The following is a 21,933-nucleotide window of genomic DNA, read 5'->3' on the forward strand; positions in this document are numbered from 1 at the left end:
ACATGGAACACATTTATTCTCTGGTTGTTTTATGTGTGCTATCTTAGTCTCTTCTCTGCATGGTATAAGGAACGTGAGGTCAGAAGCTCTTCCTTGCTTTTCCTTTTCTTCTTGTCTCCTTAATTGTCTCTGCAACAGTGCTATGTGTTGAGTGATCAGAGAGCTTCTAATGATTTTTGGTAGTGTAAGCAATTTGTGCACCAGCACATATCTTTTATTGCACAAAAATAGTAAAGTGTTCTAGATCTTGCACAGCCTAATTGTTCCTTATAAGATCCATTTACTAGGTGCACAGAGTAAATATTCATTAGCAGATTCATTTATTAGATCTAGGGAAACCTGGACTGTCATGACAGTGGCACAGCTGTAGAATAGTGAGAAATGGCTGTTTACGTGATCAAACCCTAAGTGCCTATGGGTCTGTGGAACAGGAAGGGGGAGCTGGTCTGGAATCTCTTGCCTCTTCAAATTTTATGACCTTTGCCTTATCTGTACATAGCTTTATGAGGAGGTGGAATGGCATAGTATAGGGGATGCTAGCATTGTTATTACACTGCTAGAATTGGGAAACTCAGCCTTAAGACCTATAAAGAATTAGCATGTAACTTGCCTTGCATTAAATACTGTGCTGGCAAAAGCCTAGGCCACAATTTTACCAAGCATTTGGTGTCATTACTTGTTCATTTACAGAGTAAAGAAATGGTTTTCTGGAAGCTCCCTCCAAAGGTGACTTTCTTATCTCTGCCCCATGACAGGCCGGCCATTGGCAGGCAGTGTGTTGCTGACTCCTCCAGACAAGAAAGGCTCCATGTTGTACCAAAGCCAAGTGTGTCTAATTGCAACTTCTCTGCACCCACACCTGAATCTGCATAATTCTGCAATCCCACAGAGGTCTAAATAAAACCTTCCAACAGGACAGGAGAATGTCTGCCAACTGTGGGAAGATAAATGGCCCAGGGACTTCATGTTCCAAGGGCAGAATTGCTCAATTTCTGACTTCAGTGTAGCAAAAGAGATACTGTGAGTATAAGCTTTTTTTTTTTTTTTTTCCATTGCCAGAAAGTTATGGGTCACAATATTTAATTTGATTAATTCCTGGTTTCCAAAAAGAAACCTTAGAAAGAACCTTGGGAGGCTCAATAAAATAAGTATGTGCAATCGTAAAGACAGGAAAAGAAAAAAAATGACTTCCATCAAAGCCCACAAAGATCATTTCCAGTCCCAAATATAGGTCCCCAGAGATAGCCCGGAAACCAAATTATTGTCAGAGAGATGCTTACCCTTTACAATAGCTCACAGCAAAAGAAAACATACAGCTTAACATCTCTCCCACGACTCACCTTTCTTTTTTTTTTTTTCCTTTTATTCTCTCTCTCTCTATTTCCCTCTCCCTGATGGTATGCTTCCCAGTCTGGCCTGTACAGCCAATTATCCATGTATCACTGGATGAGTCACTTGACCTTCTTAAGCCTCAGTGTGCTCATCAGCAAAATGAGGTGTCTATACTACATTATTAAGATTCTTTTAATTCTGATTCTAAATATAAATGCAAGCTTGCTCTCTCTGCCTCTAAACAACTGGCCATATTAATGCTCTAACCTCTTTGTTTCTAAGATGATGACTGTGCTTTCAGCCTGCACAAGAAGCAAGCTAATTTGTTGGTGGGAGTCAGGTATGAGGAGTCCCATTTCTTCGAAAGCGAGGATCAAATACCTGAGTGAAGTGGTTAGAGCCAAATATGAATAGGGTGAGCCACATAGGTTAATGCATGGTCTAGAGGGATCTGTTTCGAAATTTCATTGGACAGCTAATTATTTGGCCAACTTACCCAACGACTTGGGCATTCTCTACCTAACTGACCAATCTCTGTGTGTGTGTTTGCCTTCAAATTCCATTGTACAAATTTGAGACTTTTAGATTTTTAGAAAATCACACCTGGTTAGAACTTTTACTTTATTGTCTTAGTCTAACTTGGGGAAACTTAAAGCATAAAAAGATGACGAGGTCATTCAGATGGTTAACATGGGGCAGGTACATTTAATCCTATAAAACCACACAGCAGCCGTTACGAATTAACCTTTCATTTCCTTCCACAGAACAATCCAGAATTCAACTTGGGTTGAGAGTAAATAGACTATACTTCGCCAGCCCTCCATTTTTAATTTTTTCGTTTTTCTGGTCTCAGTCTTCTCCTCTCATGAGTCCTCTTCTTCATTCTGTTGCATTTTTAGAAAGCTTTCCTTATACATGTTTCTTTTGTATAGTTTTCAGGACACTTCATTGTGTGGCTATTTCCCTCATCTGGATGACTGCTTGGATGAGGGTTTTGTATTACTTTTGGCTTCAGCATCCATTTCCTGCTAGCAATGGCAGCAGAAACTGTTTCCCAAAATGCCCTACAGTGCTGATAAGAGGAACCGGAAAGGGGCAAGACAAGCCTGGAGGAGAAGTGGAGCTGAGCAGGTACATGAGAATCTAGCTATGTACATGGCAGGATTCTGATATCTAGGAGATGAGTGCAGGGTTAATTCAGAGCATCTATTCACCAGGAGGGAAATATTTGATTGTTGGGGTCTCAGTACGGCAACCTTGCTTAATAATGGCATTGGACTTAGAGGCAATAAGTAAATTTACTTGGCCCGCTGTTTCTTCAAATCTGCTGGAAGCTTAGACAACAATGGCCAGGATGTCCCCAGTGACTGGCATCATTTTTGGTTAAAGCATGTAAAGCCTGTTTCTGAGTGGCCTGGACAGGAAGAACATGACTACTCAAGAGATCTCTTCTTTTGCCCAATGAGAACTTGGCTTCCAGGGTAAATGGCCTCATTCTGAGCATGTGTTGCTAATCCTGGGCAGGTATGCTTTTCTGAGAATCTGCTGCATATCAGTTTGTGAGAGATGGTAATGCCTGGTGGTGGGGAAGTTCCAATGCTGGCCCATAAGCCTTATTCCAACCCTGAGAGGCTGTGGATTGCACCTAACAAGCATGCCGGAAGAGTCACTGCCTTATGACACCAAAGAAACTAGAAAGGGTAAAATGCCAATAAACGGTCAGGCAAACTGTACAACTTCTATGCTGTAGGTGTGTGTAAGAGGGTTAACAAGACAATGCAGCCATCTGCTGGACCAGAGGAATGGAGAATGAACCATACCCCAAGTGGGAAAGAGGAAGCGGGGTGTAAAATTGCTGCTATTGCTAAATGGGTTCTCTAGTTCCTCTCTCAATAATGGCAATGAGTTACATTTACGTGATGTGTTTTATCAGCTCTAATCCCAGAAAGCACTCAAAGTCCTCTGTTGGCTCAGCTCTGAAATCTGGTCCTCAATAGGTTGAAGGATGCCATCTGTATTAGTGTCATATCATTTTAATGAATAGTTCATGTGAAATAGGACATTCAGATACAAAGAGATCCTGAGTGAAGGAAAAGGTGGGAGGAAGAGAAGGATGTGGGAAAGGCAAAGGCTTATTTCCATTCATGATTCTCAGATCATGAGTGGTACAGACACCTCCACTCAGCTAAAGCCCACCCCCCTTTAAAAAAATCTTAGTGCTTTCAGTAACCGTGGCCTCACCCAGCCTGCTTCCTATCTTTTGGGGGCTTGAAACTCTTTAAAGTGTGTCTCATTAAGGTGAATACTGCTCAGGCAGCCTTGACAACTCTGACACAGAGGGGACATTTGGGGATACAGGCAAGGAGACACCGAGGCTTGGAAGAGAGCAGAATGACAGAGTCTGATCTGTTCCAGTAAGATATTCAACAAGATGTGCAGAGACATCAGACATAGCTTATATATAAATAGAGCCACCAACAATTATGATTCATTAAAGTACTTGGGAAAAACATAAACTTACATAACACTGAGATAGGCACAAAGCGGTGGCAAAAAGACTTAGAGAATTGGATTTCAGTAAGTTCAGAGGTGGACCCCAAAGAAGTGGAATGCCTTACCTAAAGCCACACAGTACACAGTAGGCCTGGACCTAGTACCCAGTTCTGAAGGCTGAACCCAGCTTTCTTTCACAACATCATCATCATGCTGACTTCTTTCCACCTTATGTGGTTGGCTGAAGATCAAGTGAGTAGATGAGAGGGAGAGAATTTTGAATAAAGTGATGGGTGCCTTGTGCATGCAAACACATGGAAAACTGTAAGATCGAGGTATGTCACCACTAGAGACTCACACACTGACCAGAGATAAACCTTTGCTGGGAAACTTTGTGAGGTCAACAAGCACTTAGCAATATCATCTGACCACACTAAAACTCCAGTTAGAATGCCCAGAAACCTGATGTACAACAACAGCTGGTTTCCTGCTTCTCAGGTCTGCTAAGTTAGGGTTCTTGCTTCTATGTTCATAACAATAACACACCACTATTTTTTTCTAGCTAAATAATCCCCAGAAAATACAAAACTAAGATCACCTTTTGTCTATGGCTAGTTTAGGTGCTGTGAATCAGCTCCATCATGCTCAAAGACAAACCAACAGTATTTCTCCTATTCAAACTTACTCTAGCTCTTCTCATCCATGAGGCTTAACCTGAAGCCTGCACAAAACCAGGTACCTCCTACAGATTGATAATGAGAAACCAGGAAACCCAGATGGGCACATCCACTTTGGGTAGATATGAAATGTTAGCCATTTATAATGTTCAGCATATACAGGAAACATAGCTGCTAACTGGTATCTTCATTAACCAAGGAGAATAGCTACCAACCACAACAACTCATGAGCTAGTGGCAATCTGGACAATGCAATGCTGAAATGGCTTCTAACTCATCATCCACATTCTTTCCTAAAATCTACTGGCCTAGAGAATCCCTTCTGAATAGTCCATTCTTGCCTTGACTAATTATGGACTCCTTTGGGAGGGAGAGGACACAAGGGGTATACATTATCAGAAGAGGTGAAACACTATACCCAAACCATGAATGATTAGTCCTATAAAACCAGGCTTTGGACAGGGAGGAGCAGAAAGAGTAGGGAGAAATTATTTTGGCTTCTCCAACTCCTAGTAATGGGGTATCTACTACTTTCCTCATAAGTAACTGCCCTGCTCCTCTTCAACAGTCTTATCATCTATGTGGGAGTGGACAGTGACAAAGGGATACTTCTACAGAAGTGTGAGGCTCCCATGGCAGGGAAGGGTTTGAGTTGGGAGGTTAACAAGGAAACTCTGCCAACAACTAACAAGGAGTGAAGTGTTTCTAGTAGCAGACAACACTTCAGTTTAGAGACTGGTAAACAAAATCCTATTCCCATTGGACATGGTATGACTCAGGGGGATGGTGCTGTGCAGGCAGCAGGCACACAATGGCTTCCAGGCAGGTTCCCTCCCCTTAGCTCAGGGAAGTGATGAGTATCAGAATGGAGTCAGGGTTTCACTTTGTTAGCCTGCCCAAGAAAGCCTGTGAAATAACCATGGACAAAGGGAGGACACTGTGGGCTGGGACTGGGACTCCATCATCAGAATTCAGGTTTGATTAGTCATCAGCTTCCAATGACCCTGCTCTGGATTCATCACCTAGGGTCTGTGACTTCTGGCAACAGCAAATGAGATAAACTAAATATTCACTCCCTTCTGGCTGTGGCTTTCTCGAGTCCTTTTTAGTATTCTTAGTGAGTTTTCTTAGAGGCTATCCAGCAAGCCAACTGCACCATCAGGGCTACTGAGGAACTAAATATAGCATCATTAATAAAAAGAATAAATGCAGTGGGTATGGTTGTAATCTAGGCATTTGGCGCTATCTCTCTACCCCCTCCATGGTTCCTTTGGCAATGGCTCTGGGACATAGCAAAGATGGTAAATATCAAGTAAACAATGAATTAAATTGCAGGAAACGCAAATGTACAAGAAGGCATTTTCATTGATTCCTACCTCATTGCAAACTAGTGAATATAATGCGCCAAAGATGCTTGGCTTTGGAACTACAAAACCCAACAATTAAGTGACAAGACAGTCCCAAATCTAAAGAAAAACATGAAAAATAGGCCTTACCTGGAGAGAGGGAGGAGTCGTAAGAACTTCTCTCCTTGCGGTTCATCTTGAAGGCTTGGATGTCCTTTTCCCTGTATGTCCCAAAGCCTTCATAGCTCCTTCGTTTACTCCCACTCAAATCACTGTCCCACTTGTCATTAGAAGGGTTCAGATCACTGAACACATCCAGACTTTCTGATCTCGTGCTGCCAATGTCCCCACTGCTACCAGAGTACCTTTTTGTGCAGGAGTCTGCAGGCTCACTGCCCAAGTCACCTTTATCCTTAGTCTGCGTCCAATGCTGGGCATCAGAGAGTGACAGCGTAGACAGGGTGTCCACCTCAAAGTTGCTCTTAGAGGCTTTGTGACCGGCTTCACTGTGCTGGTGCTTCTGCTTCTCCTTATGTTTGTTCTTCTCACTCACCAGTGGGAGCTCTTTGTCTGCGCTACTCAGCCGCTCACTTAGGATGTGGCTGGAGAAGCCCGTGGCTTTGCCTGCGAACAGACCACTCAGGTTGTCATGGGTCCCCAGGATCCGGTCCTCCTTGTGCTTATGCTTGTGTTTGTGTTTCCTCTTGTGGAGCCGACCACCGGACAGACTGGCACTGCCCACCTTGGGAGGATTCAGGGAAGGCTGAATGTCACCAAGGCCCATGCCAACAGGTCCTTGTAGGTGTACCCCATGCTTTGCTTTATGCTTCGCTGCACCAGACATCTTCATGTGGGCGCTTGTGTGGAACTGAGGTGGTGGCACGGATGGCCTCATGAATGGGGAAGCTGCTCCGAGCGTGTGCGATAGATATAAAGGAGCTGGGTACTGACCATAATAGCCAAGGTTCATCATAGGCATTGATGTGTAAGGCATTCCATAGGGTGCATAGTAACTTCCACTGGGAATAGGGTAGCTGAACCCTTGTAAGAAAGGCACCTTTGTCATGGTGTCATTGGTTTTTGCAGGCCTACCACGCTTCTTCTTTGACTTCAAGTCTGAAGTCCTACGAAGATAGAGCAACGGGTCGTACTGGATATATGGCACCGGGTAATAGTGATCAAAGTTAATCCGAAAAATGCTGGGATATGGATTTTCATGATAAAACGTGTAACTCCGGTGGGAGATTCTGAACACCTGGAACTTGGTGATGAGCTCTTCCAGGTCTGCCAGAAATTGAAGATCATCACGGTTTTGCAGGCTTTTCCGTTTCCTCTTGTGCTTTGGCTTCTTGAGGCTTTCATGGGTCAGAAAGTTGTCCACAATGAGATGCTTCTGCCGGTGGCCATGCCGGTTCTTTGTGCTGGTGTCAGACGGAATGGCTTCTGGGTTGTCCAGAGAGCAGAAATCAAAAGAGTACCTCCGTCGGGATTCTGAACTCTTCTCTGCCTGGTCAGACGTGCTGTTGTTGTCTGTCCCAATGCCACTGTCACTTGGGATCGTCTCCTCACTGTGTGACTCGCTCACAGGTGACAGCGTTATTTCCTTTAGGGACCCAATCTCGCAAAGGTGTGAAGGTGAGTTGGCCATCAGCCTGGGTGGAGACAGCTTCCAGGTTCCACTATGTATTCCCTTTTGGGTTTTGGTTGGAAGAGCACTGATGGGCTGGAGATTTGGCATAGTTTTCAATTCTGAAAAATTGGTTTCAGTGCTGGCAGGGCTCAGGTTGCCATTTGACCCACCTAACTGGGTTGAAAGTGGGTGCATAGCTGCTGGTGAAGATGCCACAAGTGACTGAAAGTTGGAAGGCACGGCTGGAACATCCGGCTGGCTAGAAACAGGCCTTGGGTGCTTGATGGCTGTTTTGGGTTCATCGGATGGGGGTGGCAGCTCAGCTCTTGGCTTCCTACCCCTCTTCTTGCCAATGTAGATAGTTCCCCTCTTGCTGACATTAATCTGCTTTCCCAGTTTGCTCTCAATTGCTGCTGCCCCAGGGCTGGTCTCAGGGGGAGCTTTTGCCTTCAGAGCAATGTTGCTGGAGCAGGACAAGATCTGGTTCAAGATATTTTTCCTCTTAAGTGTCTTCATTTTATTGATAGTTTTGATGGTCTTCTTATCCAACACGCCAAGCTTTCCAACTTTTTTGTGAAATTTCATCTCACTCATGGGTTTGTCCTCTCCTGGCACTAGTTGGGCCAACTTGGCTAAATTGCGTCGTCTCTTTCTTTTCTTGGTGCCAGGAAACTCCCGGCTGATTGGACTGACAGGGCTGGTGGAAGTACCCTCATGTATTGTCTCAACTGTGAGCAAAGGCTGCTTCTTTGGTCGTCCTCGCTTCTTTTTGACTGGTGTGATCACAGTAAGACTGTCTGTGTTGGTGTAGAGAGGGCTGGATGGGGTGATGGGATAAGCAGATGGGGGTTCCACCATCAGTTTATCAGAGGTTGCCATGACTGCCTCCCGAAGCATACTGGTAGGTTTTGGTTTGCTGCATGTCCACCTTCGTTTTGCAGCAAATTTTGGATGTTGTATCTCTGGGAGCTTTCTTGAGGGAGAGTGATCTGTGCAAGTTGGTGGTGCCATGACTGTGGGTGGCTTCCGTGGCTTAGACACACCTGCTGGGACAACTTTCTCCATGTTTCCACCAGTTTCAAGACCAACTGAGGGGGATTCATTCTCTATCATCTTACCCAACTTAGGGACACGGGGATCTTTCTTATTTCCCTCAGGGTTGGAAAGGAGTCTGTTGACTACTTCACTGCTCATTGGAATTCCAGAAGCCAGGGCTTTCTCTGGGATGATCTTTTCCACCACTGCTTTGATGGACTGTCTCTTTTTCCTCTTATGATTGGCTGGATCCAGAGAGGGTGCCTTGATGGGGATAGTAATCCGGACATGACTTGAGTCATTTTCAGGATTACTGACAGAGCTCACGTTCTGCCTGGCTGGTGATGCCTCTTGGGCGTTATCTGCAGAGTAGCCTTCCCTTTTCCCTTCTGTGTAGTCAAATGCTTTCTGGGCATTCTTGACCCAGTCCAGGTCTGGGTTTGGTATGGTTTGATTTATCACATCTTTTCTATTGGACTTTTTCTTGTTGCCTATAGTAGGTGGTTCTGGGGGCTCCTTTGTACCTCCTCCATCTTGATCCCCCAGGGGCTGAGGCCCATTGCACTCAGCAGAGCTGCTGGGTGGGGCTGGTGAGTTGTGGTTGCTTGGGGATGGCACCACACCTCCCAAAAGCAGATCTTTGCTACCGTTTGACAGCTGACTCCACGTGCTCCCTGCATTGCCTTTCTTACCCTGTGACTTTGTAAAGGAAGTCACAGGTTCAAGAGCTGGTATCTTGCTGGTGTTTGCAGTTTCTCTGCCAGACTCTGAACTGAGGAAGCAATTCTGAGTGGCAGGTCCACTGTCAGAGTTGGTGGACCAGTCCACATGGCTCTGGCTGCTGCTTTTTTGCTGGTGCTTTGGTTTTAAGGTGTCACCGGTGAAGTCCTGTGGGAGGCCTGGGTCATAATGGAGAGTTGAGTGTTTCTGTGGCCGCTCATAAGCCTAAAGGTGGGTGGAGGTGGGAAGGGAAAAGAGAGAGAGACAAAGATGAGCACTTTGGAGCTATTTGAAATTTAATGTCAAAAGATCCAATTTTGAGGGAGGTAGAAACAAGAAACTATGTTAACAGCAACCTTTAATTTCAGAGCAATTTATGGAGATTTTCTCAACCTCAGTGGTTAAAAAAAATACACTGTGCTGGTTTTGAACATTAATAATGATGCTTTAATCATTGCCTTTCCCCTAAATAACAGGAATCTTGATCTACCTTGGTTTAATGCAATCTCAGAATAAGAATTGTTTAGAGAGAGGAGGTGCTCCAGTGCTTGCATTTTACAAATGAGGAAGCTGAAGCTGAAATAATGAAACATCCTGCCAAAGGTGTCAGAGCCCAGGAGACAACCTGAACTTCCAGACTCCCAGTGTTCATTTGCCTAACTCAGGATATGCCTCCTTTTTCTGTCTCAGCTTCTCCTCAAATGCATGTCTTTTCCTTGCTTCCTCCTATTCCAGTTCATTTCTGCTTGCATTCTATTCTAGCATTCAACATCTCGATGCTCAAGCATGTACTCCAGCTCACAAGGAATTACTGTAACAAGGGAAACCAAATCAAAGCACAAGTTGAGGAATTACAGTGGGATGTATGGGGACTGCATGGGGGAGAGTGGACAGGTCAAGGCTAAGAAGAAGAAAAGGAAGAAGGAAAGAAACAGGAGAGAAGTATCCTGGGCTGATCCTAGGATGATTCTGTGTTTGGGGCTGGCACCCCACCAAGGGACTTTTAAGCCCCTATTAGGTATTGATTGTTTTCAACAGGAAACCCTTGGCTATTCTCAAAAGGAATTCTGAAGCTCTCAGATAGATGTGTCAGGAAAAATCATTCTCATTCAAGATTCCTCCTCTGAACCTTGACAGGTGAGTCTTCCCCTACATTGACTCTAAGTGAATGTCTTCAGCATTCAGCGCCTTCCTTAGGACTGGCTCTACAGTTACGGAAGACAGGTGCTTGGGATACAATACGATGGGTCTATAAAACCAAACCAGGAATGGACAGGTGAACTCATCAAGTCTTTGGATATTAAAAACTATTTTTAATATAAATATGCTCACATTGCCCCAGAAATATTTTATTATATTTCTAGTCCAAAGAAGCATTTCTTAAAGCTTATTATAAGTCCTGTATTACACAAAGAGCATTAAACTTCCAGGATGCATGAGCCTAAAATTTTTTGAAGGAAAGTATTAGTAAATTGAAGAAAGCTTCGGAAAATATCCCTACTGAGAGGTGTGTGATGATTAACTTAGTAAGTTTAGGTAATTGAACCTGAAATAGCTGTCTGTCTTTTTATGTCTGTCTGCCTATCTATCTAACATTATCTTTCTACCAGATCTCTCTACCTCTGTTTGCTATAGATGCTATAGAATTTATACTTTATTAGAAAACATTTTTTACAGTCCCTGTTAAAAGTCAAAACACAGATGTCAGGAAGTGTTTTGGGTAGAATTCAGTGTTGTAATGCAATTAGGTTTTCTTCACACTTTTTCCCTGGAATTCCTGGTGTTATTTTCTACCTCACTGATTCTTTATAAAATCCTGTTTATACTTTCAAAATTGGGCTATTTTTTTTTTTTAAGTATCATAAGATAGTCTCCCCAAGCTAAGGCTATAAATGCCTTGAAGAAAATGCATTTAATATTTTCATCTTGTAGTTTATAGTAGAGGCATCCACCATCAATAAAATACAGAGAATTAATCTGCCACTTGAATTTGTTTACTAGGTATTATTGCTGTGGACATGGGTTGCTATTTCATTTTTAGCAAAAATATGGAAATCTTATTCATATCCTGTATTGTTATAACACATTAAATACCACTTATCTTTTGTGAATAAGGGCTTTGTTAATTTGTCATTTTGGGCTTTAGTTAGCAGTACATGTATATTCACAGGATGCTGGCTCTGGAAGAGGCCTTGTAGACGAAGATTTTCACTCCTTAGGGTCACAATACAATTCATTAATCATGCTAAGACATTTTTCAGAGTAAGAGGTAGATACTTACCAAAAATTACAATGGAACAAAGGTATAAGTTATGATTTTGGACCTGGGTAAAACAGGACTTATAGCCGCCCTCTTGGCTCTGTTCCTCTTCCCTGGCCCCTGCCCACCTGTTTAGCTGGAAGAATGGAAGTCCAGAAGGGATTCCTGGGAAAACTAGCACTGGAATCTGGGCCCTGGATTCTCACAAGTTTCTCTTAGTCTTGATACCTAACAGAGCCCCTAATCCAATACTTCTCTATGTTCTGGTCTCAGTTCAATCTCAGGGAGACCCCTACTTTAGAGAAATAACCCTATTTAAAATTTTTACAAACCCATGTATCTCATCTTTGTTGCACATATCATAGTTTTAATTTTAAGTCTGATGTGTACACTGATGGAATTAATGTCTGTCTGCCTTTCTGGCCTGCCCACACTGTTGCAAAGGCACCAAGCACTGCTCCTGGCACACCGTAGGCATTCAATAAGTAATAATTGAATGAATGAAGGGCCACACATGTTACTACAGGCATTTCATTTTATCAATAGTGAGACTAATGGCCTAATATTGCAACATCTTGTGTGCATAGTCAGCCCCACCAGCCTAATTCCTTATGTCATCCTTCTGCAGGCATCATTGTCTCTCATTAAGACATCCATCATAGTCTCTACGATGCTATGTGGCATTTATTTGTGTATTTTTCTGTCTTGCTGTCCTAGACTGTAAGTATTTTGGGGTCAGATAAAGTTTTATTTATCTTCTTATCCTCGGCCCCTACCACAGAATCAAGTACCCATAAAGTTCTCTAAGTTTCTCGAGTGAAAAAATAAATAAAGGAATGAACGGGGTGCCTAACACCATGGCAAAATATATAGCTGCACACAGAAGACAATAGGCTGCCAACCTTTTGTTTGGTAATGGCTCATACCGAAATTGGAGCACTGAAATGTATCAGGGTGCAGAACAAAATAAACCCTTTCCAAATACTTAAGGACTAAAAGGGCTTGTAAGGTAACTCCTCTTAATGCATTTTTTACTATTAGTTCTCCCCCATCTCCTGTTAATTGTTTCACTTTCCAATTAATGTTGCCTTCGGGAAAGGCCATGTGCCTGTCAGGAGCGTGGATTTCACTCGGGCAATTCAGAGGCAGAACCTGCTACTCACTTATACCCAGGGCGGCTGGGCTGAAAGGAAGGCCTGTGAGCGCCCCGTTCTCAGTGCTTCCACCTGGATCACTGCCTGCTCCCACAGTTCCTACCATTTTCCTGCAATTTGCCCCACTGGGAGAGCTTGGCAATCAAAGGGCAGGGTGGACAAAAGGGAAGCACAACAAAGGATCAGGAGCAATGGGAGGTGGGGGTGGGGTGGGGGATGGTGCTTTAAACCCTTCCCTCGGAAGGGCTGCAGAGAAGGGGCAGAGGATGGAGAAGCAGCAGCGTTTCCTAAGGATCAGGGGGAACAAGGCTCTCCTCCTTGGCTGGTGGCTAAATCCTATCGCATTTCACCAAATCCCATTTCTTCCTCTGTCAGCCATGACACATATATGCAGAAGTGAAGCTGTCCATTCCGGTGTGTCGTTTGCTGAGAGCTGAGCACTTACTCCGTAGTGACAGAGATGGGCATGGCGAAAAGGCCATATGCTGGGGCCAGCTGGGAGCAGGGGAGGTAGAACCTCGTCCTTCCAGCCCCCCCGCCCTGAGCCAGTGGCCCGGGGACGGGGTTCTAGAACTGGGATTCACTTGCCTGTGAAGCACCTGTCTACTTCCTCTTTAGATGATGAGTCCTCTGGGAATGAGACCTGACCCTTTTAAGGCCTTTAGACCGTTCTCGGCAGGGTTTTCTCCTAAAAGGGCTAGCAAGTGAGGGGCAGTCAGTGATCTACATTGGGCAGTATATTTGAGGAAAACGTTTAACCCCTAACTTAGCTCAGCCTGTTTCTTTGCTGCCCCCACCCCTCGCCCTGTCAGTTGATACTTTGTGGGGCTCTGGTCATTTTGAAGGTGTTTTATAAGAAAAGTGCTCTCTATGCACATGGAGTCTAGGCCAAATGTTGGTCTGTGAAACACCATTTTGAAAACACTGGAGACCTTTGTTTCTTGAAGGACGTCTTTATGGAATTAAGTCTTTCTGCAAGGGGAAGAATTCTTTCGAAAAGTAGATAACCATCCTTTCCCCCACAACTACTGCATATATTATATAAATTTAAATTTTGGATACTTCAGCATTTCCTTTTAGAAATACTTGTTTTATTGTTTTTTTAAAATAAGCATAAGATTATCACTTAAAAACTTGAAATTCCATAAAACCGGAAAAAAACGAATCACCTGGCCTTATCTCAGGTTTGCCGAAAGCAAGGTTTGTTGCAATGAGAGAAGAAGGTAAATCGGGCTCAGAAAAGGTATATAATTCATCAAAAATCAAGCATGACTCTGTGAGAGATAAACTACTCTTCTGTGCCTGTGTTAGTTTCTGCTGACACCAATAATTTAAATTTACTGTTTGTAATATGTTTTGGTTTCTATGAGCAGGAAAATATCCCTGGTTGTGAAGGAATGAGAGGAGTTTTCTCTCCTAACTTGACACTTAGTGTTCTCCAAGCACTATGTCAGAATCAGCTAAGGTGTCAGTTATTAATACAGATTCCTGGGCCCCAGTACAGACCCACTAATTCACAATCCCTTAGAGGGAGGCTAAGGAATGAACATTTAAAAATGCTCCCTACCTAATTCTTGTGTACATTATAGTTTTAAACCACTGATAAAATGTTTTAACACCATAATCCCTCTGGGGTGGGGCTCTTCTGTGGTTGCTATGACATTCACAGTACTGTTTTGGTGGTAAATTTGCAGAGTAAACCGCCATCGGCCTGTTAGGATATGCAATTTGGCAACATTGAGCATTCCTGGTTTGCTCTTTGAATTCTTTCTAATTTACATAGTAAGAAACTCTAACATGATCCCAAATAGACTCCTGTTCACTATTTAGGTGTTCCAACTACATTGAGCAAGGTGAGGCGGACAAAAGAGCCAGGGATACTGGTGGACAAAGGTATTTCCTCGTCGGAAAAGACCAGGCATGCAGGTGGTCATGTCCTCCCTCTCTGGGATTTCTATTTCCTTCCCAACTCATCCAGGCCAATTCCCAGAGCTCAAGGGAATCCTGGAATTCTATCTGTGAGGCTGGAAGCAAGCACTCCAACCTCAGAACTAGCTGAGTGTGGAAGATAAGGAATGCAACCACATTATGATTAAATTAAAGGTTCTCAATTCTGACTGCACATTAGAATCATCCAGGAAGCTCTGTAAAGAACACCATGCCTGGGACTTGACCCAGACTGATTAAATCAGCATTTTTGGAGCTGGGGCCTGAAAAGGAGTCATTTTTTTCAAAGCTCTCAGGTGACCCCAGTGAGCAGAAAGAGTTGAGAATCGCAGTATTATATAAAAAACAGGGGTCTGGGGTAGAGACTGGAGAAGCTCTGATGTTATCAGGAAATGTTCCTGCTCAATGGTTTTCAAATGTGTTCTGGAGTCCTAGGATTTTGCAGAAATGTTCTCTGATCCACAAGCAGGGATGGGGAATCTGAGAAGCTTCAGATTATCCTTTTTATTCCCCCAAACACCCTCTGGCCCCAATTCAATAAAGCAGCCACGTTTTATTCCATTTACATACCCAGCTTCTGCAAAGGATTTCATGTGAGAAAGAGAGGTACCTCTGTCACTTAAAAAGAAATAAGAACTTTGAAAATTGCCACTGAGGCATCTGAATAGGAGGAATGCATATGTAAGCTTCCATTGGACTGTACTAAGCTCACTTTTTCATTCCTGCATTTGCTAATGATAGGAATAGAAGAGTGTCATTAAATAACCTGTTTGAACCATGGCTTTATGATCCTCTGATTCCATGGGACACAGAAAAGCTGCTCAATTCATAAATGGGCAAGAAGTTTCCAATTAAATATACAAAGTGAAGCTGTCTTCATTTCCTGTCACATGGATTGCCCTGGCAGGTCACCTGGATGTTGTTGCCATAGTAACCATTCCTTATTTGCTATTTGGGGACCATAAATGACACTAAATCACTCCTTTTATTGGAGGTGATAACTTATATGAAGACAGACACCTCTACCATATGCTTCTTTGAGTACATGTTATTTCCACACAATTGGAAATCATCACTGACTTTTGGTTACACCCATGATAGAGTAATATAAATTAGAATTAAACCCCATCCTCTCCCTCAGGAAACAAATACAAAAGTGAATAAAATATCTGAATCAACTGTCTTCAGGTGTTGGACGATAGCGCAAGGCTGTAATACGAGAGAGAAAGGAAATTCGTGAAGTTCCACAGTATCCCTATTTTTCTGCATGGGAGCTCTTTTTAAACCAGGTCACAGGGGAGTGCAGACCAAACAGAAAGACCTGATCTCATTAGGCAGAAGAAACAAAAATCAGACATTGTGGTTCCTGAGGGGACTGGAACTTGGAGGGCAGGGTAACTGAGAGGAGGAAGCTATGTAGAAAAATTACTGTAGAGATCATAATAGGGATCCCCTTAAGTCTTTGGCTAAATTTTAACTTGGGCATGGGCATGGCAAGGCTCCATGAGCCTAACAGAGATCTGCTATTAAGGGGCTGTAAGTGGGATGTAGAGTCCTGAGGTCACATGGTGCTGGGCAATGTTGGATTGCTGATCCACTTGAGTGGGGGTGCATTCATAAATATCCTAGGAAATCAGTTGAGATCCCGGAAAGTGCACTCCTTAGGAGAAGGGTTACTTTGGCCCCAGAATTAAAGCTATCCTTGTCCCTCTGTAACAAAGTCTGAAATGAATCCTCAATAACTAAAGCTGATCTGCTAATAAATTAACTGTTCACCAGGACAAAGCTCAAAAAGGAAAACAAAATCCAGACTTTCTACAATACAGCATGCACAATATCCAGGAAACACACACACACACATCAGACAAGCAAAGAAGAAGGGATATGTGGCCCATAGCCAGGCAAATAAAAACAGAATAGAAACTTTAAAACGGCTATTATGAATGTAAAGGAAAAGACAGGCATAGATGGTGAACATATGGGGACTTTCAGCATAGAGATAGAAACTATATAAAAAGAACCAAATGAAAATTCTATGTTTGAAAAATACAATATCTGAAATGAAAAATTTACTGAATGGGTTTAACAGCTTGATGGATATTGCAGAAGAGAAGTTCAGTGAATGTTAAGATGGAAGAGTACAAATTATCCAAACTGACAGATGGAGGGGAAAAAAAGATTGACACACACACACACACACACACACACACACACACACACAGCTTCAGTGACCCATGAGATAATATCAAGTGGTCTAACTTACATATAATTAGATACCCAGAAGGAGAGCAAAGAAAGAATAGTGCATGAAAATCCAAATACATAAGAAGCTCAACAAATCTAAAAGAATACACAAAAAACCTACTCCTAGGCTGTCATAAACTAATTGATAAAAAGCAAAGATAAAGAGAAAAATTTTAAAGCAGCCAAATAAATAAAGCACATTATTTATAAAGGGACAATGAAAAAATAATGTTTGACTTCTCAACAATAAAAATGAAAGCCAGAGTACAGTAAAACATATTTAAAGTACTAAAAGTGAAACAAACAGCCAACATTTCTATAGCCAGTGAAAATAGCCTTCAAAAATGAAGGTTAAAAAAAGATATTTTTTAATAAATAAAAACAGGGAATTCACACCTGGCAGACCTAAATTATAAGACAAGGAAAGGGAAGCTCTTTGGACTAAAGGGAAATGATACTAGATGTAAATTCAGATCTATATAAATGAATGAAGGGCACTGGAAATGGTAAATATGTGGATATATATGAAATACTTTAATCTTGTTCTTAAGATTTTAAAAAGACAACTGACTCCTTAAAGCAAAAATAATAACAATGTATGTATAATAGGATTTATAAAGTAGAAGATGTACCATAAATGTAAAACAAAGAACAAGGGGGACAGATAGAAAAGTGTATGCTCATAAAGTTCTTATATGTAAAGGAACAAAACATTAGTTCAAAGTTTAGATTGTAATGCTTTAAGGGTATGCATTGTAATCCCTAGAGAACAACTATAAATAAAACCAAGAGGTATATACAAATGTCAAGTAATCCAAAAGAGGGCAGAAAAGTAGGAAAACAAAGATGAGACAAATTTAAAACACACAGCAACATGGTAGACTTTTCCCCAACAATATCAATAACTGTATTAACTCTAATTACACTAAATACTTCACAAAAATGGCAGAGATTGCCAAACTGAATAAAAAAAGACTCAGCTATGCACTATTTACAAGAGTTCAAATATATAGACACAGATATTTTAAAAGGATGAAAAATATAGACCATACAGACAAACAGAAGTATGCTGGAGTGGCTAAGTTAATATAAGGCAAAATATGTTTCAAAGTAAGGAGTACTGCCAGAGATAAATAGGGATATTTCAAAATGATAAAAGAGTCAATTCTTCAAGAAGAGGCATCAGTTCTACTTGTATTTGTACCTAAAAACAGAGTTTCAAGTATATGAAACAAAAACTAACAGAACCAAAGGAAGAAACAGTGAAATCCACCAATGACATTTTAATACTCTTCTTTGAGTAACTGCTAGAACAAACTGACTAAAGAAAAATTAATAGGGATAAAGAATTGATTAACTTATTTAACTGACCCAACTGAAAAAAATGCTATCACCAAAATATGTTGCTATGAATGAAAGCAATTATGAATGACCAATAAGTACTTGCCAGTGTTCTCAAACATCATTTGTCATCAGGGAAATACCAATTGAAACCACAGTAAGATCTGACTGGACATGCGCTAGAATGGCTGCAATTAAAAAAAACTGAAAGCAACAAATGTTGGCCAAGATGTGGAGCAACTGTACCTCTCTCATACCTTGCAAAAAGGAGTGTAAAATGGCACAGCCTTTTGGGAAAATGTTTTAGCAATACCTTTTAAAGCTAAACATACCCTATGACCTAGCAGTTCCATTTCCATATATTTACCCAACTGAGATGACAACATCTATCCACAAAAAGATGTTTATGAAAACTTCATAGCAGCTTTATTCAGAGTTGTAAGCACCTGGCAACAGCCCAGGTGTCCATCAACAAGAGAATAGACAAATTTAGCAAAAAAAAAAAAAAAAAAAAGAAACAAGCTATGGATACATTCCACAACATGGAGAAATCACACACATGTAACATTTTGCTGAGTGAAAGAAGCCAGGTCCAAAAAAGCACTTATGATTCCATTCCTATAAAGTTCTAGAGCAGAGAAAACAAATCTATCATAATAGTGATTATCTAGAGGGCAGAGCGGGAAGGTGTGGGATGGAGAGTGGAAAGGGGCATGAGAGACATTTCTAGGGGTAATGGACCTAATATGTATCTTGATAGGGTGTGAGTTACATGGCTGTACATATTTGTCAAAACTCCTTGAACTGTTTACCTAAGATCTGTATATTTCAATGTAAATGTTATCTCAATGATACAGTTTTTAAAAACGAGAAAAAATTCATTCAAAAAAATAATCACCAAGAACTTCCCACCACCAACACACACACACACAGAGACCCCAAAGCCACCGGGCAGGAGGTGTGGACCTTCTCTTTGCAGTGAGAACCCAGGTGACCAGCCATCACCTCACTCTACCCCTCCCAGCCCCGTGCTGGGACAGCTGACTGAGCTGATCCGAGACAATGGAGCCTGAATGAGACGGCAGGTGCTTGAGGCTGCTGCAGGCTCCATTCTCTCCAGGATCCCTGATCCAGGCCAACAGGTAGAAAGGTGAACCCCATTTCCAAACCGGCCACAAATCCACCTCCTTCTGAGGTAAGGAAGCTTGACAAGAACCTGGCTCGCAAATCAAAGTTAACGCTGCCCCGCCTCCTCTGTGACTCATGTGCCATCCATCTGGGTAATGACTCCTCCAGTGTAATTCCCTATTAAGAGGCTTTATCTGGAGAGATAAGCAGCTGGTTTCCGTGTCACTAATTGCTGTCTGCTGTGATTTTAAAACATCTGCACCATTGTGCTCTTCATTTTCATATTCTAATCACCCTGAAACTTGAAAAAGGTACATCATTGATTGTTTCTATGGGTTAATTAGTACACAGTCTCCTTGTAGAGACAATTTAGAGGCAGCCAGAACCTCAATCAGGAAGTTTGTTTTAAAAATTAATAACTTCGGCAGTGGCTGGAGGGACTGTCACGTACTGGGATGCATCAGGGCTCTCCTGGGGAGGGGCCGTGCTTTGTTATACTCCACAGAGGACAGGAGCTAAAAAGAGGTGTGGGGCACAAGAGCGGTACGTGGCAGCAAGTGGGAAGGGGGGCACAGGACACAGCATGACCCCAAGTGGACATGATCACTGGGTCAGCTGCCACCCTCCCCCGCTGTCCAATGCCTCTCGTCCGACCAGCCTGACAGTCTTCCTTTCCCTCTCAGCACAAAGCCAATCTGGAAGGACTCTGATGAGGACTGATCAAAACAGCTGGGGCTGAGAGGAGATTGTCAAAGAAATAACAGCATGGACGAGCATTTCATATTTAAAGTCTGTTCATTGTTCCCCACCTCCTTCTCCTCTCTAACTATGGGGGTGTAGGGAGTGGGAATACAGGAGGGGAATTACAGTAAAGACAAACGAACCCTTTTTTTAACTGAAGGAGTTGCTGATGCTTGTGCAGAAGAACCAAAGTGAATAGTGAGGTTTGGAACCTAGAATTCTTCAAGGTTAAATGGCACAAGATTCACCTGGGAATCTTGGTATAGGGCAGATTTTGATTCAGGAGGTCTGGGCTGGGCTGAGAGCCAGCATTTCTAACAAGCTCCCAGGTGATGCCCAGACGCTACCTTCGCAGATGGGCTGGTCTGGACCCTCTTTGTCAGGGCTCTTGATCCGGCTCCTTCCTGTCAGCAGTCCTGAAACCCCAGGACCAGCAGAGAGGCCGCAGTATGGTGGGAAGGTCTGGGCTCTGGCGCCCAGGCCTGGGTCTGAAACCCAATCCTACAATTAACTGGGCAGGTCGCTTCACATCACCTGGCAGCTTTGCATCTCTAAACCACCAGCAGGGCCTATCTCAAAGGAGAGCGGGGAGGACTGCAAGTCAAGTGTAAAATATTTGATATGATGCCTGGCCCACAGTAGAATTTTTACTGAAAAAAAGAGCTATTATTCTTATGTACTTTTAAAGTAAACTGCTTTTCTGACAAGCAACATCCAGCAGAAATGGGGCTGGGCAGAGACATAAACTAGAGATTGCCTCTCTTAAACTGAGATGGTGGTCTCTTGAAGACTTCCATCTCTTCTAGCATGTCACCCTTTTAGAGGTGCTCTTGGCTACAGTCTGCTCCACCCTCCATCCCATCCCAACCCAGTGTTCAAAATTCAAGGTCTTCCTCCACGGCCTTCCAGCAACTGCTTTTCAATCACGGGGAGGGAGCTCATATACAAAATATATTGTTGCACTTGTCCAAATGTGCTTTTTTACTTTGAGCAGAAATCTGCCCGCTTGTGCATAGGTCTGACAAACAAAGGAGAAAAAAATCCCTGCACCTTTTTGCCTAGATCCAAAGACCAACTCCCTGCAGCTGAGACTAAGCTATCCCTGGGAGACAGTTCCCATGTACCCCCTCCCCACGGCTATGCATGGCAGACTTCAAGGGGCTTCCTCCTTGAGTCAGGAAATGCACTCTTGTTGGGAACAAAAAAAAGACACAAATGGGGCTATCAGTTATGTGTATATAAAAATATAAAATCAATCTTTCAGCAGAAGAAGTAGAAGCCTACATGAAAACTTAAGAGAGACAGAGGGAAGGGAAGAGAGGGGTAGAGAGAGAGAGAGGGAGAGAGAGAGAGATAGAGGTTAGTGTGGAGCTGAGAGTGACCACTTAGGGCAGGCTTGGAGAGGGCTAGTGGAGTTGCAGCATCTCCATATTACTCCCAAAAAGGCACACCAGCCTCTGGAGTGTGCTGTTCAGGTACAGAAGATGCTGAATGGAATCTAGTAATAGCCTCTCGGTTGCCTTCTTTCCGCACCAGCTTGGGCCCCCACCCCACCCCATCAAGCATCTCAAAGCCTCCAGCTTAGTACCAGGAGCCCTGGGCTGGATGCCCTGGTGGGGGAAGGGCAGAGCAGAAACAAGGGGACAGACACCCTCTACAGTGAAGACACTGAGCCCCAACTGCAGAATGACCCTAAAGAAGAAGTTACGGAGCAACGTTAAGGCTTTAGGCATTTGTCAGCTATTCCCCTTTATGACTTCATTCTTATCCAACTCCCCATAAAAGGAAGAAAATAGAAAGGGCTCTTGCCTCTTCTTTGAGAATGAGTAGCTTATGACTGAAGTGGCAGAATTAGTGGCGCAGAGTATTCAGTCCTAAAGGTCCT

At 42.8% G+C, this 21,933-nt stretch overlaps 1 protein-coding gene across 3 annotated transcripts in view; it reads right to left on the reverse strand.

The window, feature by feature from the left end:
• SETBP1 (SET binding protein 1) overlaps window positions 1-21,933 on the reverse strand; it is a 365,292-nt gene that overhangs the window by 100,249 nt on the left and 243,110 nt on the right. For all 3 annotated transcript variants that reach the window (XM_077135579.1, XM_077135580.1, XM_077135581.1), the window contains exon 4: window positions 5,999-9,458. In XM_077135579.1, coding sequence (XP_076991694.1) covers window positions 5,999-9,458 — 3,460 coding nt within the window. The remainder of the gene's footprint in view (window positions 1-5,998; window positions 9,459-21,933) is intronic.

The sequence above is a fragment of the Tamandua tetradactyla genome, chromosome 18 (genome assembly GCF_023851605.1).
Source record: "Tamandua tetradactyla isolate mTamTet1 chromosome 18, mTamTet1.pri, whole genome shotgun sequence".
Lineage (NCBI taxonomy): Eukaryota > Metazoa > Chordata > Mammalia > Pilosa > Myrmecophagidae > Tamandua > Tamandua tetradactyla.